At 44.7% G+C, this 23,144-nt stretch overlaps 2 protein-coding genes across 7 annotated transcripts in view; both read left to right on the forward strand.

Annotated features, from left to right (window-relative positions):
• The window catches only part of ATP13A3 (ATPase 13A3), a 61,266-nt gene extending 51,420 nt beyond the window's left edge, over positions 1–9,846 (forward strand). For 3 of the 5 annotated variants that reach the window (XM_037406348.1, XM_037406349.1, XM_037406350.1), the window contains exons 33-34: positions 3,804–3,893; positions 5,417–9,846. In XM_037406348.1, coding sequence (XP_037262245.1) covers positions 3,804–3,893; positions 5,417–5,614 — 288 coding nt within the window. In that variant the 3' untranslated portion in view covers positions 5,615–9,846. The remainder of the gene's footprint in view (positions 1–3,803; positions 3,894–5,416) is intronic. The other 2 variants (XR_005107180.1, XM_037406351.1) reach the window with 2 other exon arrangements.
• Positions 9,847–9,947: 101 nt separating this feature from the next.
• On the forward strand, positions 9,948–17,282 carry LOC119156535 (platelet glycoprotein V-like). Of its 2 annotated transcripts, none has more exons than XM_037406353.1 (2): positions 9,948–12,872; positions 13,803–17,282. In XM_037406353.1, the coding sequence occupies exon 2, from the start codon at positions 13,829–13,831 to the stop codon at positions 15,719–15,721; it is 1,893 nt and encodes a 630-aa protein (XP_037262250.1). In that variant the 5' UTR covers positions 9,948–12,872; positions 13,803–13,828; the 3' UTR covers positions 15,722–17,282. The 2 variants fall into 2 exon arrangements, with proteins under 2 accessions (XP_037262250.1, XP_037262249.1); XM_037406352.1 differs by having other exon boundaries at positions 9,948–12,857.
• Positions 17,283–23,144: the final 5,862 nt, after the last annotated feature.

Below are 23,144 nucleotides of genomic sequence, written 5' to 3' on the forward strand. Positions count from 1 at the left end.
TTTGTCTTTTGTTTAGAAGGTATCTCTTCACAGCATGCCGGTGTAAGTGGTCGCTGTTTTCATAAGTTTGTATTCCTAAAAATGTCCTTGTAAGCTAGATTTAAGGTGTCAAGGTTTTCTGTGTTAAAAGCAGAATTTTAAAACCTTTTTCATTAATTAAAAAAGGAGGAAAACTTGAAAGACATACATTATTTCAACTATTTCATAGGACAGTACTCTCCATATTTATTTGCTTGATTTGTGTTAATTCAGTTCAGAATAACATAGCATAGTAAAGAACTATATAAAATTTTAGGGGAGCCTATCTTCATTCAGTTGCATCATATGAATAGCTTATTGTTCAGGATAATGCAGGTCTGTATAACTTGTTCATCTAATCTGATCCAAGTCCAGAAGTAGAGATGTTCTTGCAGAGATCTGCTTTTTCCAGCCCTGAGCTTATCCAAAGTCAGTCACTCTAGATATTGACCTCTTCTGCTGTAATGCCAGAGTTAATGTGGGCAGAAACATGCCCTGCTTTTCATCCAGGTACCCATATGTTGTTTCCGAGAATCAAAGTTTGACAGGTACATCCTCCAGAAGGAGTCTGGATTCAGTGTCAGTCATTTATTCCTGTGGTTAGTTCTTCTCCCTGTGATAGTAATGCCTTATTTCCAACGTGGATACGTTTGGGTTTTGGTTGCAGCCATTAGTCACTCTCTTTTCCTGCAAGATGAAAAGCCTTTCAACATTATCTAGCACTTGCACCTTATAATTATCTGCTTTTACTGTATAATGTTTTCTCCAGCTTCTAGTCAGTATTTCCATTACCATGGAAGGGATTTCTATCAAGGTAACCATCATAATGTTTACTTGGATCATACCATTTTGGCCTTTGAAGGTTACTACAGCGTTAATATTCTTCCTGGTTGATTAGTTTTTTCCCTTTTATTTGTGACTTAGTAAAAATAAAATCAGCCAAAGGTTTTTTAGATGCTTTAATCAAAATTGTCAAGACTTTGTGCTAAAAATGTTCCAAATAGAATTTGCAATATATGCTATTATGTTGCTGCTTATTGGAACATGTTTTTCAGTGTTTTGACCTGATAGGTGGTAACTTGTCTTTTCCAGAACATGGCAGTGGATGCTAATTTTTTTGGACCTTTGCCTTGTTAACAGACTTATCCTCTCCGAAAGATCCTGTGACTTTCTTACATTGTCCTGTATTTACTCTTAACTGTGCTTGTGATATTTTCTTTTTTATGCTCTTTAACTCTTTAAGAGTTTAGTAGTAAAAAAAATATGAAATATTTCTTTTTTCCCACCTTTTTTATTTGTTAAAAGTTAAATTTTATTTATACTGCTGTCCTTGCTACTGAAACAATAGTTATTCCGATACTGCAGAATTGTGGCTTTTTTGTCTTCCAGTAAATTTAAAACAAACCTTCTAGATAGAATTTTTTTTTCCGTTTAATGTTCTTATTGCCATCTGTGAGAAATCAGCTTTTTTGAAGTACTGAGATTAGTCCTTGGAATTGAGCTTCATGTTGATACATGGAGTGTAAATAGGTGGTCGTTGCAATTTCCAGTCCAGTGATAAATATTACTGAAGGAAATAAACTTACCTTCTGCTGAGAAATCACTTTGTTCTGCAGGTGATCTTTCTAACTTTTATACAATCTGGTGATGTTTCTGTTCTGGAAGTGTAAGGGCTCCAGTAGCAAGTCTGTACAGTGTGTTAATCCATGTATCAGCACGTGCCTCTCGAGGACAAATGGTTCTCCTTCGGTTGAAATGTTCGTAAGGTTCCACTCCTGGGCCTTGTTGGTTGCCACGTCAATCTGTAAACTTCTGAATTTCTACTAAGTATAACATAAGGCATGTAATTACTCCGGAGCGTTTGCTTTCATCCAGCATTTCAAATCCCACCCCACTCTTTCTCCAGTGCAGGTTTGAGTTAGCATCTTTCAACACTTTAGTCACTTAACTGTCGTGACCAAGACTGGTAGGATGACTTGTCACGTTCCATTTAAACAGACTTTCCTATTTATCTTGTTGCCCATACTTCAGTAGTGGAATAGAAGTACCTATAGAATTTAGTTTTCTTGACATTAAATTTTTGGAATGTTCTGCTTTGACTTAAAACCTATTTCTTCCGCTTTCCCCATTAAATGAATGCTTTTAGACAGGTAAGTTGTCTTACTGCACAGCAGGTGTCCAACAGAAGCATTGTCTAGTGAGCCTCGCATCCCAAACCTTGTTTTAGAATACACACTTCACCTTTCATAACTTCAGCCTGCTTTTGTCCCAGCTTTTGAACTGTATTTGTCCAACTCCGGCAGTATTACTTTAGGCTCTCTGAAGTTTTTTCACGTGATGCCAACTCACTGGGTCCGATGTGCTGTGTGGAAATGTCAGGGTATTTTTACTCTTTCACTTCCAGTATAGCTCATTGCCTTTCTGTCCTTGTGTCCCTGGGTGGATTTTCTGCTCACTACGCTTTTCACTGCAGAGTTAGCGGGGTACTACAGGTCATATTCTGAGTATCTAGGAAAACCTGCTGTTGCATTTCCTCGTTTCTTTTAACAGGGTAACTCTGTGTGTGTATCACCTAGCGTTTGTTCTGCTGGCACTAATCCCTCAGTAATCACCTCTTGAAGTATCTCATAAATATGAAATACTTGAGGAATTGGATCGATCTTCTTCTGCCACACTTGCCAGTTTGACACTTGTGTCACACTACGATCATATGTAGTTTCTTCATTGCTTCTACAGCAGGAATGGTCTCTGGCTGTGGTTGTCCCAGACGTGGTTTCTGAAATGCTGTGTAAAGCTTCTGCTTCTTCCATGTGGGTGCCAGACGAGGTTCACAAAGCACGCATATTCTTTCTACCAGATGACAGAAAACACTGCATAACAAAGGCAGATCCTAGCAGATGTTCCTCCTTGCCCCTGGTGCCCGGTATAGACATACTTAAACTGACTGGCTTCAAAAGCAGACATCTAACAAGCTGAACATTTGTTGCAAATGCTTTATAAAAGCACCGTAAAATTCTGGTATATTTTAAATAATAAGCATCATAAAGTCTGTTATAGAAATGTCTGGCTAATCAGCTCCCCTATCTAGTGGCAGAGGTTAGTGAGATGTCAGAAATGGAATCTGTCCGAAGATGAGTTGTAGGCTCAAGGCCATGGAAGATACAGGTTCACACCTGTGTTGCCAGATTTGTTCAAGGCTCTTGAGTCCGCCCGCACAGCCATGTGAGAATAACCAGATGTACTGAACATACCGTTCAATTTCTGCCCTCCTTTCCAAAATCTGGAACAGCTCCTACAGAATTCCTTCAGACTTCCTGCTGGTGGCTCAGCTTTGCTACCCCACTGAAGCTTTTCTGGGAATGTCGCTGGTTTAAAACAAACTATGAACAAAGCACGGCTCCAGCATGAAGTACACTATAATGTTAAAAATGGTTTGAGGGGAAACTCCTTTAAGCACTCATGTCTGCAGTGCTTCACAGGGTTTTTTTTGAGAATTGAAATGTGCTAAGAATGTGTATTATTCTTACCTGTATCAAAGGATGCAGTTTTGGTCCTTGCTGCTATTGATTTAAAGTACATGTTCATATTCTTAAATCTCATGTGAGCACTTTAAGAACGAAAACATTTATCACTTAATTACTGACAAGTAACGTAAACTCAGTTTTGCCTGGCACTGAATTAGTTATGCCTAACACACTATTTCAGGTTTTATTTGTGATGTGCACACTAACAACAAATGATCATTAGTTTCTTTAATTCTTCCCACTCACTGCAATGTCTCACAGAATGTCCTCCTTGATATGATCCTTTGGAAGGTTGTGTTCAATCGAGACAAACAAGGAGAATATCGCCTCACCATACCCCAGCCGCCTCAGGTTGGAGACTAGTATTTTGCTGTCATCATTTGAGTGCATGCAGATTAATTCAGTTGTGTCTCTTTATGATCGATAAGTGTCCGTTGCTTACCTTAAGCTTAAGACTGCCTAAATTAGATGTCTGTAACTGGAATGTTAAAAGGAAAGGCTTCTGGTTTTTAGATTTTTCTCCTTGTTGATACTTAAAGAATTTAGCTGTGTATACAAGAACTGCAAAGCAAACCCAGAGGATTGCTTTTAGAACTTTTGTCACTTTATCTTCAGTTTGTATATTAGCAAGTTCTGTGTTTTCACAAGTTAGCATGCTAGGACTGGGAGCGTCTTGATTTGCTTGGAAGCTGAATTGCTGATGCTGGGTCTAATCCAGTTCTTTATTTAATTGATGTGGTTTAGAATTTTAGATCTTTCTGAGAGCAGTAATTTTATAGCACATAGAAATGAAATGAAAAAAAAAATAGCAATTGAAAGTATGTTATTACTACTTCAGATTGTTTAGGAGGCTGAAAGATTTAGCTTCTGCTTTTCAGGTGACCATGAATCTTGGTTTGGTCTGCCCCTCTGTCATTAACACGTGAAGGAAGTCTATGTGCAATCCCATAAAAACTAGCTTTTTCTTTAAGCCTCTGGGCTTATTGCATTTAGCTGGTTGTGAATTTGTTCTTGCCAGAATTGCAATGGTTTATTTCTCAGCACTAAATTTTATTAAATGTATTCAGTTCAGATTTACGTTTTTCCTTTTGAGGCTGTTGAAGAACGAATTGGTTTGTATTCACCAAAGAATGGAAATTGTCCTTAAAGGCTCTTGTTTGGTTCAGTTCATCAACTGATAGAATTTCAGAGCGTGAAGAAAACCATAGAATATATCTCCATTAAAATGTCAGCCCTGCAGACGCTAGGTGCTGTCTGAGACATGAGAGGGATCCAGTCTTGAGAATGAGGAATGGTGTTTCTCTTCTCCAGGTAGCTGTTACGTGCATTTAGGACTGGGAGGGGAAAAGTAGGAAGGAAAGAAGAGTTAAGTTCAATAATTTGTCTGTTTTAATAACTGTTAATACCTGTAGGACTTAGGTTTCTCAGTATCAGCAAGTTAAATTCTGCCACTTTTGGCTGGCTGGTTGCCTGCAGTTAAACAATTTATTGCTTAAAAAGTGTTTTGAGCCTCTGGGAATTTGACTGCTTTTTCTAGACCAGACTTTCATTCCTCAATAGTAACATTATTTAATGGTGTCTGTTATACCTGTGCTTATTGAAGCTATTATAAAATCAGCCTGAAAGCTGTTGGTGACCTTAGGTCTTACAATAATGCAAAATACTTATTTTTTTTCTTAGTGTTTTTTAAATGTCATTGCTGCCATAGTACAGAAGAGATGACACAGCAGAAGAGTTTCTGTACTACACTTTCTAGGTCCAATGTGACAATGAGATAGTAAATTAGAAACTAGAACAATAGTTTTTCTTCTATTGTTAATTATATTAATTTTTTCTTATGGTAATCCAGTTTTCAAATCTGTTCACTTCTGCAGGAGGCTGTGAATCGCTGTGGAGTCTGTTTCCTTTCTTCCCTGTTTGGTTGTAGAGAGAAGACACCAAAAGCCAAGTATATGCATCTAGCTCAGGAACTGCTGGTTGATCCAGAATGGCCACCGAAACCCAGAACAACAACAGAAGCGAAAGTACCAGCCCAAGAAAATGGTTCATATCAAATCATCACTGTAACGTAACAGTGGATCTTGGTGGCATGTGTCTCTAGAAGTATTCAGAAGAATGTAATTTTAAGGCTTTATTTGAAATTGCAGGATACTAAATGTCAAATTCTAATGCAGATGTTTCCAACTGTTTTGTGTCTCTGAATACGGAGTTCAGAGCCAGACATCTTATGGCTATACATTTTAAAAATGTAGGTGACCTTAGGCAGAACAAAAATGAGTGTTTCCTTCCACCTTCTTTCAGATTTCATTATTCCTAAATGAGATGTATTTGAAGGTTTAAACTGCAGGGCAGTTAAAACAGGTTCACTTAATTTGCCTGGAGTATCTTAATCATTGTTCTAACCCGCTTACCTGGGCACGTGTTCATGTAAACCCTATGATGTAATGGTTTCATGGTAGTACTAGAGGCACATAATAACTTTGTCATGCCTTTTTTTCTTTTTTTTTTTTTTTCTTTTTTTTTTTCTTTCTCCTCCTAATATATTCACTGTTGAAAAGCTTTGTGCCTCAGAACGGTTCTAAAGTTTTGGTGTGTATACCTCTAAGTTTGTCCCTACTAGTAAGGAGTGTTTCCAGATGTAATGTTTGGAGTTTTAAGTTTAACTCTTTAGTTGGCCACAGCAGGAATTAGGAATGCGACAGAAGCAATATGCTCTGTCCTTAAGAAGAAAGCACATTGCTTTCAAGTGGGTTCTTAGCATCTTTTCTAGCTAACCCTAAGGAATGGCTTAGGTGGCCTCCAGAGGGGGAGGCATTTGGCTACACTCAAGTTTTTGGAGAAGGAAGGCTGGAGAATCTTAACACTTTCTTCTGTCTCATGTTTTATTACATTTAGCTATGCATTTCTCCACAGACCTTGCTTTTTCCAGCAGAAGGGTTGGATTATCCCTTTGTGGACCATGTTTTATTTGTAAATATCAAGACAGTTTTCCTATATACCTTGAAGTAGTAAGGCCAGTTACTGCTGCAAGAGAAATATGGGGGTGGGAGGGAGGAATATTTTCACATGCCCATGCTTGGGACTGGTGCATGTTAAGACCATACGCATTTCAAAGAGTCTGCCAGTGTCTTAAGCACTATATGTAGCTGTATGAAACAAAAATAAGAGAAAATAGATGAGCTAAAAATCTGTCTTGCTACAAAACTATAAGGCTTATGTAGGTTTTATTTATTAAAAAATAATAATAATAAAAAAAAGCTTGCATCACCAATAATGCTGCTTAAGCACTTGGGGTGGCGATACGTCATTTTGCCATTAGGCGGTGTCAGAACACAGGACCACTAGAAGAACAGGTCTACAGAGATGTAGAGGTAGGCATCGTCTTTGTGCAAAGGTTAAAACTTTTTTAAACCACAAATTACTTCTCTCCAAACCATCTTCAACTTGCTAAACGTTCAGAAAAGTCTCCTTTGGTTGTCTTTGAGAAGATGATAAGATATTGACTCCTGATCAGTATGTTTTGACCAGGTGTAACTGACTGGTTCAGACACCTCCAAGCTTTGGGAAGGGATCTGGGATCTAAAGAAGTTATGATTCTGTAGAGATCCTTTGGAGAAGGAGGTCGGGTCCTTTAGAGTAGTCATGAAAGGAGGGCCCCAAACTGCCTGGCCAGCTGGGTTCATTTTGAATTGTGTGTATTCTGATGATGTAATTTGAGGTTTTGGTTGTCGCTGGGTGTTTTTGGTTTCTTTTTTTTTTTTAAAAAAAAAATATTCCTGTGGAGACAATTCCATTCCAGCATTGTTTTAATAAGGGAAACTTTTCAGGTCGAGCCTAATTCCCCTGTGTTCTGTAAGGCAGTATGGACAGTGTCCTCACTGCTCACGTTATGGTTTCTGCAGTGTTGAACATACTGTGCCAATGGGGAGTTTGAAACTGGTGCTAAGTGGTTTGGAAGACTTTTTCCTAGAACTTTGGGGTTTAAGTTACTAACACTTGCTCCTCATAAATAGTATGCATGTGATGTACTATCCTCCCGTCCAGCTGTCAACTCTTTTCCTGATATTTTTTTTTGTTGTTATTGTTCTTTGTTTTCGAGGGGTTGAGCAGGAGGAAGGGGGAAGTGGTTTCTTCAGCATTCATTCAACAGAGCAATGTACAAGTCCTATTATCCTAGCTTCTTAAAGTCATAAACATCAAACAACATCAGTAGCTTTTCAGGAGTCTGCAATTGTGGACTTGGCTAAATTTATGAGTCTTGAGTCAGTTGACTAACTTCTGTCAATGTTGATATTACAGAAGCTTTGTAGCATGGAATAATTGATGAAGAATAATTCTTAGCTGCGTAAGTAGTATTCAAATTTGAAGAAAAATATTTCAGTTGAAAAAAATGTTGTGAAGCTATGCATCTTGGACCTGGGAGCTGTGACTTATCCTTAAATGCGTAAGCTTTTACTTTCCATTTCCTTGACCATTTCAGCTTGCTTGTTCCATCAGAAGCGAAAGAAGATATTTGTGTCTTTCCCTTTTATATGCTTTTGCTTAATACTTTCTCTAAACTGATAATTTCTCTTGGCTTGTTTGGTTTCTGAAGCTAGTCTTTCAGTCTTATGCTAGTTTATTATTAGACTTACCTAGAAAGTGAGGAGGAAACAGCTTATTCAGGTGGGCTTGTCTTCAGAGAACATTTTAGGGAACTCTTATTAAAACTGAAATTGCCAAGTGTCTCCATTTGATTGTGTTGACTAATGGGTCATAAGCCTGTTAAACTTGAACACTGTGCAAATGGGAGCTTGTTTCCTCAAGGTATGCGCTTGGAGCTAGTAAATGTTGAGGTTGCATGCTTGAGCTCTGACCTTGTTTGCTTCTGACGCTTAGTCAAGAATAATAAATCAGCTTTTCTGAGAATCCCTCTTGTTGTTGCAAGTTCAGCCACAAAATAAGCTTTTGAATCTTCTGCGATTATTGGGGTTTATGCCTTCCTGCCCAAGAGCTGAGTTCAGCCACCTATCATTTTTCTCATTTTGAGCAGTTTCTCTGGTTGTCAGAAACGCAGCAAACTAGATCTGCACTAGTGCATTCAGTTTCTCCTTTGAAGTAAGATAAAATTCAGTTTGTAGTGGAAAGAATCTCTTCTGATGTTCATCTTGGATGTCTAAATTCAGGTGAACAGACCAATTTAGTGAGCTCCACTAGATACTCGGTAGACATTTTCTTCCTGCTGTATATTTTGGCCTTACGTTGAGGAGTTTGATTTATTATTAAATTATTTGTGTATGCAGACTTTAATCTGTACGTATATTACTTTGATGTATTAGGATTTGTAAATATTACTGATTTTTAAATATTATTTATGCACATACTTAAAGGACTGGTCTATCCAGAAAAGCAATTGCTAAATAATAAATGTTACTTTTTAGAAATAAATTGCAAGATCATTAAATTGTATATCCCTCAGGGTTATTTTTAAAGGTTTTTTTTTTCTCTTCCCTTCAGATTCAATTAGCAGTAACTAATTTCATGTACTATAGAACTAAATCTACTGTAAAAAGAAGATGCTGCAAATAATGCTTGAGTAGAAGCGGCTAAAACACCACAGAACTGACTGTCCGTGTTCATCGTAACTTTAAATCGGAAACTCTTACTGTTGCACTTTTTAAAAGTTGTTGGATTTTTAATTCTATTTATTTTTTTCTTTCTTCATGAAGGTTGTGCTGAACAGTCATCCCAAATCGGGTAAATAATCCTGTACTGTATATGTATATACAGTATAATACTAAGCAGATGTGGAGTCCTTTTTATGCTGCGAATTTTTAATGCTTATGTTGATCATCACAAAATGAGAGAGCTAAAGTTCTGTAGGATTTCTCCCATGAAATTCTGAATTGTAAACTTAAGGTTTTTGTATGTCTAAGGGAAAGCTGTGGGTTTTTGACAATTTTTAGAGTCTTGAATATGTTGATTTTATACAGTAAAGCTTCAGGTTTTTAAAGCTATTTTCAACAAACTGCAGCTTGTTTGATAATTATGTGAACCAGAAACTACTCAGTATGTCATTAATTCCTCAAGCCTAACACAGATTAAAAGGTTCGTCATTACAGCACGCTCTAGAAGCTCAGCCTCCTTTTTATTTTTAGATCTGAAATGATACTACATCTTTGTACTTAAAATATGTATTGCTGCTCTAGAATGGTACCCTGTTGTCAAGAGGCATACATAAATAACTGTACAATAGAATTGTAAATAGACTTGTAAATCATTTTTGTGACTGAAGCTCTTTGAAAATAAAATTAAAATGAACAGATATTTTAACTCTTTTCATTAGTTTCATGACATTGTTTTTAATTATTCTTTATGCAGTTAGATCCAAGGTTTGGTGAAGAATACAGACCTATTCCCACTGATGCCATGGGTATCTTGTTCAGTGCCTCTGTGTTTTTGAACATGGGGGTGCAGAAGAACGCATGCGGTGTGCTAGCAGTGCACAGTTAGCTCTGCTGTTCTGCAGTGGGGTAATACTGACCAGACTTTTACCTGGTGGCTTATGAGAGCCCTTTGAAAGCCAGACCTTGTGCATGCAATAGCAACTTGTTTCCACCTTCTGTTAGCCAGATGTTGCTTTTGTTCTTTGGCGCATAGGAGGCATTATCTTGAAAAGACTTTTGGGCAAATGTTCCCAGTTGTGAGCTGTCACTATTGTTGCACTCGTCTTCAGAAAAATCACCCAGAAATGAAGAAATCTTTTTCCATCCTGTGGCTCACCTTCCATTTAAACATACATTGGCAGAGCACATGATTTTAAACTTGAAGATGCTTGAAATACCTGGGTACTTAATTACAAAAACTTTGCTTGAAATTGAAATATTAATATTTTGATAACTTAAAGCTTTTCTCTCTTCAGAATCTTTCAGGCATTAGGTTTTGGTGGTCTGTGACTCCAGAAGACTAGGACGAAAAACAGATGCCAGATAGGTCAACCCTGGGTTGCTTAGCCAAAGCATTAAGCAAAAAAACTCTTCATTTCTTACTCGTATTGCTTTGACTTCAATCCTGCAAGAAAGTAAAAGTCAGAGCAGCCTTGCGAAGGTACATAGCAATCACTTGGTGGTTTAAAGTAGATGTGTCCACTCCTTCAAAGCCTAATGCACCTGGGTAGCAGATTGTGGTGAAAGTGTCTAACAAATTTGAAATCTCTGATCATAATTTGTGCTGAAAAGTATATTTCTGACTTCACCCAGATTTGCATTGGGTTGTTTGAAGCACATACTCCAATATCACTGCCAAAGAAGCTACAGGTGGGTTTTGTGCAGTCTCATTTGTGACTTCAGCCTTTCTCCTGTTCTGTGAGTGCTCTCAAATTCTACTTTTGAAATTGTATACAACCTGTGGAAGCTGGTTGCTTACACAGCTAAACGTAGGTGAAATCTGCTCCGAAGCTTAAAATATTCTTTGGCCTTTCACAGTAGTTACGCAAATATGGGTGAAAGTGTTATCTAGAGGATGCGTTTTGCTGTTTTACTTCCCATTTAAAGTGCAGAATCATGGTGAAGCCTGATTGCCTGCTATGCTCCTACTAAGTTCCTCTAAAAAGCAGATAAGTTTCCAAGGTACAGTTCAGAATTCCTTTTTCATGCTTATATGAGTTTAGAAACTTGCAAAAAAGAAAGTTAAGCATCGTAGTAAATGATACTTCTGCTCAGTATTCTATGAAACTGATTTCAAAACCAATATGTGACTTTTAATATGGTAACAGTATTAATGTATTGCTTTGGCATCCTTTCACAGTCTTGAGAAAGATGAAAGCGGGTGGTATAAAGGGAAAGAGGCTGTAGACCAGAACATGGTAAAGGACCAGCCAGGCTGGTGTCCTTTCTGGAATGCCAGGTGTCTCATGTGAGGGTTTGAGAAAATGTTAATCCACAGGAACGTATAACTGTGGCCCTTATGTTGATCTTACTGTATTCTCTACCATTAGAATCTTCAGTTACGGAAAATCAAATATTTCTTCAAAAAATACCATTAGCAGGTCTAGATGCTTGAGATCCATAAGATTATCTAGTTCCTGTGCCAGTCATGCGCTTGTGGCCCTAATCCCCTGCAAAGAATGTCTATTATTTCATTGCTTGTGAAAATGTATGCCTTCTAGCACTTCTGAGTGTCTTAACCTTGTCTCACCGAGTACTGTCTTACCTTTTGTTATGAGACCTGGAAAACAGACCCCAGTCTACAGTCTAGCATTAGCCTGTTTCTTGTTTTACAGACTTATTTTACTTACTGGCCTGCAGTCTTGCCCCCTGAGGCACCTGCATTTGCAGTCTGTAGCATAACAATTTGGGGTCTTCCCCGACCCCCCCCCCCCCCCATTTGGTTTTCTAGGTCTTTATTATTATTTAGTTAGTTAGTTGGGTTTTTTTCCTAGTTATTATTTAGTTCAGCTGTGGTCTTGGGTTGGGTTGGTGCAGGCTGAGGTGCCAGTCAGGGCTTGAAACAAATTCCTGGGTGTGTTCCTGCCCTGCGTGGAGGGTTGTGCTCACCCACCGTCCAGAAGCGGCTCACCAGGGCTCACCGACCAAGGGGCTTGCCCTGGGGACACAGGGATGTGCCCAGTCACCACCATGCTGGGGTGGGGACAGGCAGGATCAGGGACAGGCTGGCTTATGAGTTTATTGAAGTAAAGCTGTCGCTGGCTTATAGAGATGGTCAGGTTTGGAGGGAGGGGGGATTACTAGGAGGGTGAGATTCACTGAAAGATTCTTGCTTGACACAGAAAAGTCCTTTAGAAACGTGAAATCACACGATCCTTTTTTTTTTTTTTGGGGGGGGCTTACAGTCTCATTCAAAGAGCTGTAGAAGGGCCAGCAAGAGCTTACTTTGCAGCAACATGTTGCTGGTAGTTGGTAACACTAGGTGCTGTGTCCTTCCCTTCCTGAGCAAGCGATGCACATTTTACCAGTCTTCAGTACTCTAATGATTTCTGGCTTAGGTTCAATTTTTACTTTAAGTACTCCCTTTTGCTGTTTCTGGTGCAGCAGCTGTTTTTGATCCATGATGGTATGTTCTTGGCGGCAGTTCAGGCATGTGAGATGCTCTGCTCTCCCACCTGACTTCTTTTTGAGTGATGGGCTTTGTACCCCTCTCTGTGGGGTTGGTATGGGAGAGCTTCATCCTTGCCCCTGGAAAAGGGTATGCTGGGATGGAGCCCTCCTCTGCCCCAGCCTTCTGGGTGCTGAAGGCTGACACTATCAGCTGTTCCAGCTGTGCCTGCAGAACTTGTCCAGCTATTGCAGCAGTCCCACTTCTCCTACGACCAGCCAGGTGCCTGACTTCCAGGTTTCTGATACACTTGGACTTGTTGATTTCACTAAGGAAGTATTTCTAAACTGTGGATTTCTGTTTTACTTGCTCATTTAAATATTATCATTTATAGCTACAATGATTGCTTTCCTGTCCCTCTTTTTGTTTGGAAATCTATACAACTTTGTGGTATGTTTCATGCAGATCTACCTTTATTGTTACAGCTTTCCAGCTAACTTCATGGCACCTCTTTCCTCTCATTTCATTGTGTTTTTAATACCGCTGGTAACTTAGTATTGGGTTAAGCTGTTGAAATGAGACTTGTTTGTTATCACAGACTCACTATTGTCCTGTGCTGCATGAGCTCTTGTGTGTTATTTCAGGCTATGTCAAAAATAGCCTGTTGCTTCTTGTGTGTTCTTTGGCTGTTCCAAGAAGTGATCGCTTGCAAATGCTGAGAGATGATTTAACAGAACTGTGTGCTGTTTTGCTTTTGGCCACTTAAAATATAGGACACTCTTTTTACCTCCATTATCTATTTTTGCAGGCTAAACTTTATTTTAAAAACTCAGATAACCCAAAATTAAAAAATATTGTGGTTGCAGGACCTTTTGATATTTTTTTAAAATATTTTCTGTGTGTAACTTGGTAAAATGCTCTTCTGTTCAAATAAATATGTGCCTTATGATTGCTCGAGAGTTTCATCATGGTATTCATACACTTTTATTATACTTGACTAGTACAAATATAAACAAAGAATATTTGATTTGTGAAAGAGTTTTATGTGTACTTCTCATTGTACACTGTAGAAATATTTGCAGTCAACAGTAATGGAGATCTTGGGGTTTGCTTTCAAGCCAAGAGAAATTTTGCACATGTTTTCAGGTTATTCACGCAACTTTGACAGCTGCTAAGTTATTAACTAGCTGTGATCATATCCTGACTCTCTCCTATCTCTTGTAACAGCTAATGTGTCTGGCACTTCGGCAAGGATGTTGGTGTTTCGTTTGTTAGTGGTGATCAAGCTTTTCTTCCAGCTGGATGCATCTGTTTGTCCCGAGAAGTGCAACTGCTCTTCAAAAAATGCAATTCATTGCTCTGGTCCTCACATAAAAGACCTGGAATCATTAAATCTGCCTTGCAACATGACAGAAATTTACATAATGGACACAAATGTAGCATACTTGCAGGATGAGTTTTCTAGAATGGTGGAACTGCAGCATCTCATCTTGTCTTCGAACAACATCTCTGTGATTTCACCAATGGCTTTTAAAGGCTTGAGAAGGCTAAAAGCCCTCAAGCTGCTAGATAATAAGCTGGTTGAACTTCCCCCAGAAGTGTTCGATGACATGGTGCAGCTTCAGCAGCTGATCATTGAAAATAACAGGTTGAAATCCATCACAGAAAACCTGTTTGACAAACTAGCTGGTTTGGAGGAGCTTTTCTTGAACAAAAACCAACTAAGAGCACTTCCTAGTGGCATGCTGAAGAAACTCGCCAAACTCAAAGTACTGAACTTGTCGAGAAATTATTTGGCAGCACTGCCTCGAAATATATTCAGTGCATTAACCAGGCTTGAGAAGCTGATGCTGTATTTTAACAGGCTGTCTTCAATAGAGTCTGGTATGTTTGACAGCCTGAAGGGGCTGCTGGAACTCTTCCTGCACTCCAATAACATCCAGTCCATCGCCCCTGGTGCGTTTCATTGTCTTGAGAAACTGAGAATCCTAACGCTCTCCAGAAACAAGCTTGAAGTTTTGCCTCCTGGGCTCTTTCTGCACTTACATGATCTGTCTAAATTGACCTTGTACAGGAACCCACTGAAGTCTCTTCCAGAAGTATTGTTTGGGGAGATGAGGCATCTTGGTAGCCTGTGGCTGTATCACACAAAGCTCTCAACAATACCAAATTTTGTGTTCAGTAACTTGACAAATTTAGAGCTTCTTGTGCTGAGTTTTAATCCAGAGCTTAGTGTTCTTCCTAAGAATGTGTTCAGTGGTCTGAACGAACTGCGGGGCCTTTCTCTGCATACAAACAATATTTCCAGTTTGCCAGAGGACATCTTCCTGAGCCTTCAGAAACTGCAGAACATTTCCCTTTTTGATAACAGCCTCGAGGTTCTTCCTAGAAACCTCTTTCACAATCTCAAGCATCTTCAGAAAGTTTACCTGAACAGTACTAAGCTGCAGTCTCTCCCTGGAGACTTCTTCACCGCTTCACCTGAGCTGCAAGAAGTCTGCCTTGATGACAACCCTTGGAAATGTGATTGCCAAATTCTTGGTTTCCGAGACTGGCTCCAAAGGAGCTTGCAGATAGTTAAAAATGTGCCCTCTCTGACATGTCACAGCCCACTGGCACTGCAGAGTGTTTCTGTGGTGGCTCTGACAGCTGATCACCTGAAGTGCCTGCCAGCCACTGCTGGTACGTACCCGGCATTCAGCTCGGCTTACTCCCGGACGTCGACTTCCCTTGTGATGGAGCATTTAATGTCGTCTTGGGACACAGATACCAGCACACCCACATCAATTCCTCCAGGTGTTACCTATTCTTATGTCAAAGATGCTGCACAGCCTACATTTCGTTTCTCAGAAGTTCCAACCCAAACCTATCCCAGCATCGTCGTACAAACCAGCAGTGTCAGGGGAACGGATTTAACTACTCTGGCCTGGTGGGAAGAGTTTTCAGCCCACAGGAGTGCTAAACCCTATTTTAATGCCAGAGTTTCTTATTGTCAGCTATTCTTGTACCTTCACGGTTTGATTTTAGCACTCCAGACGGTAACCATTGTGCTCGGTGTGTATGTGATGGGTAAAACCAGGCAACTCTTGCGCTCCAGAAATGCTCCTGCTCGGCCTGTAGTTCTGATAAAATTTTTAAGAAGATAGAGAATACCAGCCAAAGGGAGGATTAAAAGCGTTGTTTTGGATGCATTTGGGGGGTTTGGGCAGTTGACACTTGATTCAGACATGGATTACAAACCTTCATAGCAAGAACCATAAAGACCTCGTCTTTATGGCTAAAGGCATAATGAAAATGTGCTTTTATGCACCTTACAACCACTTTTGGCAGACACTGTAATCACTGTATATTCCTACAGCATTGGTGCATGAACCTGGAGAACGAGCTGAAAGAAAATCTGTGGTCACCTCTGCACGTGTACTACTGGTGTCCTGCTTTGGACTGCAGCCCTGTCCCTGCCAGACCCCACTGCTGCCGTGCTCGCGCCGCTCAGGTGGAGGTGGCATCAGCGCAGGGAAGCCTACATAGGAACACGGCTTTAACCACGCTTGGAAGGTTGCCCATAGTACTTCAAATGCTATTATGCCTTATGCTGCCTGCAGTGTTTTGTCTCCTTATTGAGAAAATAAATGGTGTTTTGGGGAGGAGATGCTTTGAAAAGGGGGTGGGGGTGGGGGCGCAGAATGGTATGGCACAGGTGGTGTCTTTTTTTGCTGTCTGTCCTCAGCCCCTTTGCAGGGCATATCAGGAGAAAGGGGTACCATTTCAAGCTAACAGTGCTTTCCTCTAGCTTAACCAGAGGAAGATCGTTAAGATGCTGGGCTGGGAAATGTAATCTCTATGTATTTTGTTGTTTGGGTTTTTTTCGGGGAAACTTTGTAAAGTTAGTACAACTCTGAATTTTATGTGAACGCTTTCATCCTTAAACTTCGACCAGTGGTCTGAAAAGCAAGGTGTTACTCGCTGCAAGATGCAGTGAGTCTTGAAACCAGAGCACGGGGCAGATGCCCAGGACTGAGCCTTGGCTCCACAGGAGCATAGCTGGTTTGAGAACTGGTCTTGACTGAGCTGGGAAAGAAAGGGATGGTCTCTCCTGGGCTTGGCTAGCAAAACATAGGTGTGTAGCAAAGTGGCAGGGAGCCTGCCTGAGCTGAGGGCCCTTGAAGTGTCACCGCCACCTTTGAAGTTGGCTGAGGAAGGTATGCATTGCCATCAAGCTGCAGCATGCAGTAGCGTATTCAGCCTGGGTGGTTTTATTTTTTCTTACTACGTAGTATTACTCCCTGACTTCCAGCCCTTTCAAGTGTTGATATGCAAAGGCAACTAGGAGGCAAGAATATGGGGTTTGAAATGTTTGTTAATAATTTGAAAGATATTAATCTGTCAGACTGCATGTGCTTTGGTAACTCTTGTATGTAACTATTAGCTTTTATCTTAATTGTGTGACTTAGCTTGTTCTTAAAAGCTCTGACATTGTGCTCAAAAGTCTCTGGGTGTGCTTCCCCAGCTCCCTGGGCAGGAGACCCGATACTCCGGGAGTCCTTTCGCAGCCTTACTGACTTTCTAACTATTGAGGTCTTTCCTGGACGGCCTTGAAAAATGGCACATTATAAGGCTGAGGTGAAGAGAGCTTGCATTTACTGCGGGTTTGTGGCTTGTTCCCTGCTGTCTGTTAGTCTGGGCAATGAGAATAAACTGTAGTCTACTTTGTTGCAGGGTGCTCTGCTGCTGGACTTGAATTCTTCTTCTAGGCTGTGAAAAGAGACAAAGTGCTTCTCTGGTGTTAAATAACCATTGCCTTGCTGGTGAGGTTTAACCAAATCTAGCAAGCCTGGCTAATTAGTAGTTAGAGCCATCTCTAAAGGAGAAATACGAGTACAAAGCGAACTGGGACTGGATTCATAAACAGAAGCTCCAGAATGGTTATTGCAATATGTTTGAGAGAGAAGCACAAAACCAACACAAAGCTTTTGTGATGGTAGTTCTGGGCGGCTGCATGGTAGTGCTTAAAAGGAGGCAGTTGGTACAAATTTAGGTTCTTGGTTGGACATCTGTAATGACCACTTAGTGCTGTGCCAGTTCCAGCGCTCTCGTACTGGTGCCACGCAAGCATCTGCTCCCAGCAGGCAGGAGAGGAGCATGATCTGGACTAATGAGGAAATTGTACAAACCGTGCTGGTTGTTGTTTTCCTTGGTGAGGCAGTGAAGTGCGCTCATGGCTATGGGCACTTGTATGAGCACTGTCTGATTTTGAAGAAAAAGCAAGTTCAGTTGCTGTTTGGGTGTAGGACAGCCTGGTGCCTGACCTCTGGAGGAGCAGTGGGTTGGCAGTAGCTGCCACCTTCCTGAACCCTCCTTTGGCCGCCCCAGCCCTGCAGTGGGACCAGCTGGGTCTCTGCGCCGCTCCTTTGGCTCCCGTTCTGCAGTCACCGAGCTCTGGCACGTGGGGGCTTTGGCACCCGGCTGCGAAGAGTCAAGTGCTAAGAGGACTGAGAGGAGGATGATTTGTCTTTACATGCTGTCATCGGGCTTTCCCCATGCTTGCGCCAGACGGGGAAGTGAAGTCAGCAGACAACAAAAGGCTGGAGCAATAATGGCCTGGGGTGTTTTACTAACTCTTCCTCTGAGGTGTCTCGATTTGAACTGCCTCTGATTCATTGCTTGTTCCCCAGCAGAGCTCAGCCCTTCCTCCAAAACTCCCTGGCCTGGGAAATCCAAGGATATGCTTATTTATATCCCATCTCCGGTTTGCCTGGAAAAGGAATGGTCTTCTAGGTCAGCATGATGGTGGCTGTGGCAGGCAGGGAGGCAGCAGGGAGGGCTCTGAAGCGCAGCTGCATCTCAGACCCTCTCTGGGCAGCATTGCCTTCCTGCCATCGCAGGGCACCCATGGCTTTGCCATCACCACTGTATTGGCAAGGTTTTGCCCAGCCCCTGCAGCCCAAGCTTCTGATCTACTGCCCAGCCTTCGCCACCAGGCTGCACCTGGGGGGCAGTGGGTTGGAAAAGGTTGGAGGTGTCTAATCAATCGCTGGTCCAGGGGTCCCTGCCACTGGGGAAAGGGTGGATGCAAAGCACACCTGCACTCAGCGCCTAAGGGGATTGACTCCGCACTCCTGGCTCCCGTACAGGATGCAGCCTCGTGGTTAACAGCCCTGCATGTTAACCAGACCACCGAGCCCAGGAGCTGCCTCTGGGGCCACATCCGAGTCGGGAGCGCTTGGGGTACGTCAGCAGCACAGCCTCGCCAAGGGTCTTCTGGAACTGGCTCGGTTCCCTCAAACACTTTTTATGTGGTGGTTGCTCCTGCTCTCTCTGCTTTAGGAAATCCCGGAGCAGCGGGAGCTCTGACCCCTGTGCTGGGCCACGGGAGTATGCAGTACGTTTCCAGCCTGATGTCACTGCAGTGCCATCCTCCTTTGTTTGTCAGAGCTTGAATGCACAGAGTCCCGCAAGAGCCGGGCCGTAAGGAGGGAATTAACTGCTGCGGTAAGTGCCAGCAGCTCTCTGCCTGTTTCCCGGCTGCTGCAGGACCCTTCCAAGCCACCAGCACCCATGTCCTCTGCGTCTGTCCCTCGTGTCTCTGTCCTTTCTGTCTCACCTCTGCCACGTGAAGCCAGTAGCTGCTGGAGAGCCATCGTTGCTGCTTGCAGAGCTCAGCCCTCCAGCACACAGCAGCAAGGTTGGAGCCTGCACCTTGGAACCTCCCTCTCCCCGTGGCAAAGAGAAGCTGGGTGATGGCAGATGTGCTTGGAGAAGACATGCAGCGGTGCTCCATGGCTCAGGAGTGCGTGCGACTGCTGGCTGTGAGGCAGGAGCTCTGGGAGCCTCTGCCTGACGTTATGGAGCATTGGCCGTGTCTCTTCCAGGCCTCCGACCAGCACATCTCGCCTAGGGATGCTGATTCAGCAGCCGTGATATCAGAGCACAGCATTTCCCAGGGATGACAGAATAGCTGGGAGGAGGTGCAGCCAAAGGCACGTACCCGCAGGACAAGGCTGGGGCTGCGAGTGTTCGCAGACTCCCGCAGCGATCAGGAGGCCTGAAGCTCCTGCTTTGCTGCTGCTTCATCCAGGGATGGGCAAGCTGTGGAGGTCTTATGCCTCCATTTTCCTAGCCAAAATCTGGGTTTGCATCTCTGTTTATGTGTGGATAAGCCCTGGCAAAGCCTCTTGCTTGGGTCATGGTGCGTGAGTCCCACTTCATCACAGGGAGAGGGGCTCAGAGACATCCTGCTGCGGGGCTCAGCCCGCCTCGTGCAGTCGCTGCTGTAGGACTGCCTTGTTTCTCTGTGATGTGCCAGGCTTCTAGCTGTGCCTTCGTGCCTCTCGTGGAAAAAAAGCCCAGAGCAGGGAGCCAGCCATGGCTGGCAGCAGCTCCACAGCCTGCTGTGTGCTCCTCTGCCGGCTTCCTCTGGGTGCTGGGGAGACATGGGGCCTCTTCCCCTCTGGAGTGCTGGGAAGAGGTCCCTGGGGCACTCCCTGGTGCTGGGGATGGCTTTACAGAGATGGAGACTGGGGCAAAGCTGATCCAGCAAACACCACGGTGCATGCGCAGGGACAGCCCCTGCCATCGCCTCCTGCCCCAGCCAGGCTTTTCCCCGTCTTGCAGCGCCCATCGGACAAGCTCTTTCCGCTTTGGATTATCTCTCCAGGCGGACTTGGCTGCGAGCCCCACATTCCTTCCAGCCTAGCGCTGTCCTGAGTCCATGCCAAGCCCTGCGTGCTTCTGCTGTCGCTCGGGGCTCTGCTGGCTGGGTGAGCCCCACTCATGCTGAAGATCCTAACTGCTGTTTTCCTTGAGCTCCAGGATGCTGGTGCTTGGACGGAGGTTAGCCTGATGGACATCCCTGCTGTCCATCCTCGAGGGAGCAGGGCTGCTGTTCCCTCCCAAAGCTCACACTCTGCACATGTGGTTCCCCAGGGAAGGCAGGGCATATCCCCATCCCTTGGGGCAGATGCAGATGGGGCATCCAGTAGCTGTGAGTAGCAAGGCAGCCCTGGCCCTGCATTCCTCAAGCAGGGAGCTGAAAACACCGTGGGGCCTGGATCCCTCGTCTGACGGAGGAGCTCTGTGGGCTCCTCAAAGGATTAGGGTAAGCTTGTGGTGGGGAAGGGGGCTGCTGGTCCCTCTGTCATGGGTGGTGGGGACCAACACACCTTCCTTCACCCCCTCAGCTGTGACTTGAGCCTGTGTCCTGCTGCAGGGCTCAGGCCTGGAGGTGTCCCCCAGGCTGGAGGACAGAGGGGACCCTGGCCCCCAGCCCAGCCCACCGCCGGCCGCCTCCCCTCCAGCAGAGCAGAGTTTGGCCCGATGCCCTGGGCCAGCCGGTCTCTGTGAGCTCTGGGGCCGCTGTGGGGCTCCCTCATAGCGCAGCGGGTGCTTGGCAGCAGTGCAAAGTAACTGGGGGGTCCTAGCCCTGTGCTGCGGGGGGCAGCGGGGCCTGGGGGCGTCCCATCCCTGCCAGGGATGTCGGTTCAGCCAGGGGCTGGAGGTGTCGGGGAGCAGGGGCTGGGGGGAGCTGGGGCTGCTGGCTGTGCAGCCTTGTGGCGTGGGTGAGCGTGCTCAGCTGTTTGGCAGATGAGCAATGCACTCTCCCGGCCAAGCCCACAAGCTGCTAATTTTAGCGATTACATGAATTTTCCAAGCAGTCTCAAATCCCTTGGTGATTCAGAGCCACTCGGCTGTGCTACGCCTGCCACCCCGGCCGTGGGGATGTGCTGGAGGTGTGCAGCATGGACCGACCCAGAACTGTCCTGCCATCTGGGAGCGAGGCAGACCTCCCCAGAAATAAATGACGCTGCTGCACTGGGGCTCCTGGAACCTCCCCGGCTGGTGGCATTTTGGGGCTGAGCTTGGCGTGGGGGAGCAGCAGGGCTTATGCAAGGGGTTGCAGGGCAGACTGGAGCCCTGGGGGGGGGGGTGACAACCCAGGCTGTGTTAAACAGAAGCGGCTCAGAGATGGTGGCCCAGGGTTGCCTGCTTCTGGCTCGGCCGGCCTCTGGGAGCCCCAGGCAGGGTTATGTCAAAGCGCAAGGGGTAATGCTGCTTGGGGCCACTTGCCATAAGATCTCTAGCTCTCCTGGGTGCTCAGCAGTGTGCAGAGAAATGGCTGCAGGAGATGCTGGGGGCTCTTGGGTACGAGGGCATCTGCAGCTTGGGCTGTGACTGCCGGCAGCACCATGTGCTCTTGCTTTTCCCTGCACAGCAGCGATTTTGCCGCTGTTTTTGGTGAGGAATCGGAAAGCTGTGTTTGTGCAGGCGAGGAGTGCTGGGGCTCTGGGGGAAGGAGCCACCTGCCCAGCCGTGACTGCAGGTTTCGCTGCCAGCCCCATCTCACAGGAGCACAGCATCTCGCAGGTGCCCACCCTTGGGCTCTATCATCCCCTTAGAGGTACAGGGACACGGCAGTGACTCCACACCATCCTGAGCTTGGTCTTGGGGTTCAGTGTTTCTCTGGCTGGCATGGCTGGAGGTGGAGAAGGTCCTCAGGGCACTGCTGGACCCTGAGGCTTTCCTGTGGTGCAAGGCTTGCTCCACTCCATCCAGAACTGTGCAAGCTTACAGCTACAGGGAGCAGCCTCCCTCTGTGAAACACTTATCTCACCCTCAATCACATCCACATGCTGTCTCAGGGAGCTGCCTCTGCTCCAGATGTGCAGAGCGTGTCCGCGCTGCTGTGCTGAGCTCTCACACCCTCTGCTTCTCTCCCTTGGGTGTAGCCTGGGGCAAGTGCCTCTGTGCTCACCTCGGGAGTGTCTCCTTCCTCTCCCCGCTGCAAAAGTGGTGCACGGGCTTGTGCCGTTACTCAGCCTTGCTTTATCTTTAGGGATGTCTTGAAAACAGACTCATCCTTCCCAGCCAGGAGTCAGACCCAGGTTCCCCACGCCTGGGTAGAGGCAGTTGGGTCTTTGGCAGGACTGTTTCTTGGGCTCCTCTGAAACGTTGGGCACTCTGAATGGCTGTAGGGACCATAACCTGATGGTCCTGGGGGCCGGGTGTCTGAGGGTACCCACCATTGCCTCCCTGTTCCCCCGACTCCCCAGAGCAGCACTGCTTGGAGGAAGCTGAGTGCGACATTCCTCTGTCAGACTGGGCTTCGGGTAGTGGTTTTTCGGAAGTGCTGGGGTTTAATTTCTGTGTTGCCTTGCTGAAAAGCTGTGTGCTTCTGGGATGAGTCAGAGCAGGCAGGAGCCCAGCAGCGCTGGCGCTGGCAGCAGGCAGACAGAGCCGGCGATAAGGGTGCGATAAGGCCACAAGCACCCTACCCTCATGCCAGGGCTGCAGGGAGCGGGCAGCTCCCAAGCCCGTGTCCTGACCTCCAGCTGCATTGCTGTCAAGGAAGCAGGGAGTTTATTTAGGGAACCACAGTGCTGGGAAAATCTGCTGTGTCAACAGTGTGAGCTGAAGCACTTGCGGGTGGTGTTTTCAAAATGCCCCTTCTCTGTGCCCACATGCCTGGGCTTTGCCCCAGGAGCAGCCAGGGAATGGGGCCGGGGGGGGAGGGGGTAGCCCCAGCCTTGGTGCTCGCTCCAAGGCCAGGCAGGGGTCCACGGCCATCCGACATGT

The sequence above is a fragment of the Falco rusticolus genome, chromosome 13 (genome assembly GCF_015220075.1).
Source record: "Falco rusticolus isolate bFalRus1 chromosome 13, bFalRus1.pri, whole genome shotgun sequence".
Lineage (NCBI taxonomy): Eukaryota > Metazoa > Chordata > Aves > Falconiformes > Falconidae > Falco > Falco rusticolus.

Excerpts from the sequence above, each read along its gene's own strand:
- LOC119156535 (XM_037406353.1), top strand. The coding sequence starts at position 13,829 with ATGTTGGTGTTTCGTTTGTTAGTGGTGATCAAGCTTTTCTTCCAGCTG.